This window comes from Carassius carassius, chromosome 27, assembly GCF_963082965.1.
Source record: "Carassius carassius chromosome 27, fCarCar2.1, whole genome shotgun sequence".
In the NCBI taxonomy this organism is placed as follows: domain Eukaryota; kingdom Metazoa; phylum Chordata; class Actinopteri; order Cypriniformes; family Cyprinidae; genus Carassius; species Carassius carassius.
In genome coordinates, this window is record NC_081781.1 from 15,292,633 (window position 1) to 15,297,474 (window position 4,842).

Here is a 4,842-nt window from a genome sequence, read left to right on the forward strand (position 1 = left end):
TGTTTTAATTTCATTGTCCAACCCCTGTATGTACAATATATTGATTCTGTTATTGAGCATTTGTAAGTGACATATATGATGTGAAACTGCTATGTATGTTTTGTGCGACATTTGATAATTATTTGAAGCAAAAGTACTCTGCTAAAAGTCTTATAATGTCTTATAACATTATCAAGTTTTTTTTTATAATTATGTTCAAAAAGCACATGGATTCTATATGTAACCAGAACTCTGCATGACCTCTTGCATTCCTTGCCACCTGACAAGAAACGGAAATGGCCAGAGTACTTACCTGAGCTGGTGTATGCCTATAATGTAAGGCCTCATTCCTCCACTGGTTACTCCCCTTAATACATGCTGTTTGGTATGCAGCCACACTTACCAGTAGATGCCTTATTGGGCCAAGAGCCAGTGTTTGAGAAGGAGCCTGCCTGGTTGTCTGTCCATAAGGAGTGGCTTCGGGATGCTCACACTAGGGCACGTGCATATGCTGAAAGGAAGGCAGCGGACCGAGTTAGCAAGCGTGAGAGTGGGGTATACTGTCCAGAGGTAGAAGTTGTTCAGCAGGTGTACTTACGATATCGTCCACCAGGACGGAACAAGATACAGGACGCCTGGGCACCTACAGCCTATAAGGTGGTAGAGGTGCATGGTACGACCTACACTTTGGAGCCAGTGGGAGGCGGTCCTGCAAAAAGAGAACACAGATCAGACATTAGGCCCTGTCCGAGACCAATACCAATGCCACGGAGAAAGGTGAGACCAGTAGAAGAAGTACCTACCTCCGTGTTAGTGGAAGAAACTAGATGGACTAAGGAGGATTCAGTGGACCCAGTGCTTGAGGAGTCACAGCAACAAGATGTGGAATCAGACAATTATGCTGGATTGGAAGAAGCACAAGGGAGATATTATGATGCACTAGTGAATAATGAGGCGAGTGCTGTTGAAGAGCCCTCTCTGCCTGATATTGAAAGAACTGATTCACCTTTGGATGTGGTTTCAGCTAGGCCAGTTCCTGTTCCCCGAAATCCAAAAGTAAAAAGTGCTGCACCCATCCTACGCCACGCAGAACCCAGCGGCCAACTACTGGTGTTCATGGTAACCCAAACAGACTGCCTAAATCTGCTTGTAATGCTGTGTCCTTTAGTCCTGATGTCCTTTCCCAAGTGTTAGCGGGTATGGTCTTGTACACATCCGGTAAACTACAAGGAGTAATGGATGATTTAAAGAGTGTTTGCAGTCATCATGGACGTTGACTGTTAGCAGGGGAGAGTGTAACCGGGGCAGGAATAGCCGATATTTAATTCCCCTGGTGATTTTTCCCTTGAAGTTTTGCTATGATGCAGTTATGCGTGCTATCTCTTTTAAGAGTTTGATCATATGCACGAGAGAGAGTGTGTGCGTCAGAGGGGAACGGAGAGCGCGCTGATAGAAGCAGCAGTTACAAGCGAGGAGAAAATAGTTGATTAGAAATTGCTAAAAGGTTATAATCCAGGTTAATTATCAACTTGTGGACCCGTGGTGGTTTCAGTTGTGTGACTGCATGAGTAGATGACTTAATTCAGTGTTTGTTGCTGCATATGAGAAATCTCCGGTGGGGGAGGTGATTCAGGCCTACTTCAATGGAGATTGAGTGTAAGTTAATTTAAAATACACTTTGAAGACTGTTATAATGTATAATAATGCAGTGTAATACATGTATAGGAAGAACATGCAGTAATTGTTGTATATTATACCATTAAGAGGGGAGAGCAAGATTGTGAGATCGCACGTGCTAGTTTCGACGTGATTGATAATCCAAAGTCCCATATAACAGTGAGTGTTTTTCATTTTATTTTCCCAAAGTGTGTTTATGTATGTGCCATGAAAAGTATTTTACCCTGTATAAAGTGTATACTTTTATCTATAGTCTGTTTACTGATTAATATGTTTAAAATAGGTTAAAATGTGAACTGTGTGTAATGTGAGTGGTGCATTTATGTGGCAAGATGTGCAGATTTTTCATGTATGCTCATGCTGTTGTTTTTAGTTTTTTGTCTGTTTATTCAGGCACATATAAGCCACTGCTGTTGTTTTACACACCTTTATTGGTTCTTTAACATTGGTTGCACTATTTCAAGTCAAATTGGGACTTGTGATCTGGTGTTTTGATTAGAGATTGTTACTGTAAAGGACTTATTTTTGTTATTTACTTTTCTTCCTATGTTATTTCACTTTCTGTGCCCATTAAAGTGAACTGGGTAACATCATTTGTTTTGTTTTATTATTCTGTTTTATACAACTTCTCTTGTTTAATTGGATCTGAGTCCTGAGAAAAAGCTATTTTTTCCCTGAACCAAACATTTAATGCTGGGTCTTCTTTTGAGGCTCAGTCAAGAATAAAAGAATCCTTTTTTTTTAGTAGATGTCTTGGCATTGTCTCTTTCTTTAGTATATTAGAAGGACGTCAAGCTGGCCACATCTATTTACTTGGATCATAAATATTAAAATATAATCAGAGTAAGCTTATAAAAGGAATACAATGACTGTGCAATAATTATTTAAATTAGTTTGTTTAATGAGAATGAGTAACAGACAGACAAAATGAATTCACTAATAAAAGGAGTTGTATAGGGCTGGTTTATTGTGTAGACATGTGCGTGACTAATATAAATAGATTTATGAGTGCTAAGGAAGCATCTATGTGTATTTCTGGGTGTGAGGGAGACTGTGGTTTTATGTGGAAAAACTACACAAATAAATAAAGTGTAACAATGATAGTGGATTCACAAGAGCTACTGAATGTTGTCTTCTGTTTTCTTGTGTATAGCCTCTTTTATGCTTTTTTTTACACATTAAACATGACTAAATATTACTGTTGTCACGATACCAAAATTATTGTTTCGATAATGATACCAAGTCAAGAATTGCAATTTTGATACTTTTCCTGAAAGGGAAAAATACACTCTCAAATATCATTGCTATGCTTTATTTTAAAACTGGGACAACATTCTAATCATTAGGGATGCACCGGTTGACCGGCCATAAATTGGAACTGGACGTCTTTTGCTTAAAATACGCAATCGGCAATTGGCCGTTTTTTGGTCTTTTATCGGCCGATTTTTGTGGAAGTGCGCCCGCGTGCACAGAATGCATTGTAATCATTCGCCATCATGTCATTTGTGTGGAAGTATTTCGAAATCTGTGCGCAGGAACGGCAGGACACGGCAGCCGATCAACGCTGAAAGTGCAGAGCTACACGTCTGAGGCACAGATAGCAGGAAATGAACTGCCGACTACACAAAATAAGAGTCCCTTTCCAGCGCTCACTGAAGCTGCGCAAGCTTATCTGTACCTGTTCGCACCCTGCACACGTGTAGACAGTGAAGGATGTTCAGCTCAACTTCTCTCGTGTTGGATAAGAAATGAAACGTACTAAACAACTGACAAAACTGATTTTTTTTTTTTGTAAAGTAGAACTTGCATACATGTTTGAAAAGCCAGAATTAAACGTCAGTTCTGTATAGAATGATTATTTTTATTTTACCTTAAAATTACATCAACTTAATTTGATTTAAAAATCACCTGCTGTAGCACACTGAAAACGTGTTTCATTCATCCTGTTAAAAAAATTTAATCCTGTTAAAAAATATATATTATATTCATCCTGTTAAAAAAACAAACAAAAAAAAACCAAAGAAAATTTAGGGTAATGATTCACATCTATACTTTTTAACTTGAGACAATAGTTATTTATTTTTCATTGGCTCAAGTAAAAAAAATATAGGCGTGAATCATTACCAGGGCTCCAAACCGGTTCAAGGAACGAAAACAAAAACCGGCAACGAATGAAATTTTGACAGGAACAGAACCAGAAACTAAATTTTATAGTTCCAAACAGAATCGAAAATTTGAAATGGCCGATAACCAGTTAATAACGTTATTTTATCGTTCCATTTAATATTTGAAATTTGATGTCAACCAATCCCGAATTCCAGTAGACTCCGGCATATGCAAATATGACTCTGAAGCCAATGAGTGAAATGTCCGCGCAGCTGAGAACTCTTCATGGGAGAGTGTCTCAATGACAATGAACCGCCTTCAGGGCCGGATTAAGACCAAATTAGGCCTGATGACGCAGCGCAAAAAGGGCCTTTTTTTCTCCGTGTTAGTGCATGTGCATTCGACACTCAAGCGCCAGCATGCTTAGCCTTTCCTTCCCAACTGAGGGCCGCAGCTCTCCTTCGATTATTCCCAACTTTGAGAAGCTCCGTTCGCCAGGGGCATTGGACACCATCGTGCAAAGATAGATGCGCTAACCAATTTCAACATTTGGAAACGTCTGAGAAAGATCAAGCGATGACAAAAGCTCGTGCAAGTTCTGCTGATTCGTTCACAGTCACCGGTTTCTGAGTGCACATATGAATGCAGCAAACTGTATCAAGTTTGACTGATTAATAATCAGTTAAACGGTTTAAAAAGTCATTTATTTATTTTTAGTAAATTATCAAAATATTTAAAAAGGTTTGCTGCATGGTTAAAACACACTACGCGTATATATATATATATATATATATATATATATAGAGAGAGAGAGAGAGAGAGAGAGAGAGAGAGAGAGAGAGAGAGAGAGAAAACTTGTATAGCCTATAAGTTTTTTAGAGAGGAAAAAAAATTATTTCATTCAGAAATAGACAATGCAGACACAAAATTGCCTAAACACTAGGCTATTTTGTATAATCATTTGTCGTTCAAATAAATCGCGAATACGGAAACTTTGATTTTGTGTCGAATGAGAGACCCGCTGGTGTCACTTTCGTTTAAGCCTAAATTAATTAGTTTTATTTTGTCATTAATATTGCT

The 4,842-nt window shown here is 38.4% G+C and overlaps 1 protein-coding gene across 1 annotated transcript; it reads left to right on the forward strand.

Annotated features, from left to right (window-relative positions):
• The first annotated feature begins 230 nt into the window (after nt 1-230).
• On the forward strand, nt 231-2,401 carry LOC132106857 (uncharacterized). Its single transcript, XM_059512912.1, has 2 exons — nt 231-1,815; nt 2,050-2,401. Exon 1 carries the CDS (start codon nt 355-357, stop codon nt 1,171-1,173), a length of 819 nt encoding a protein of 272 aa, XP_059368895.1. The 5' UTR covers nt 231-354; the 3' UTR covers nt 1,174-1,815; nt 2,050-2,401.
• The last annotated feature ends 2,441 nt before the right edge of the window (nt 2,402-4,842 follow it).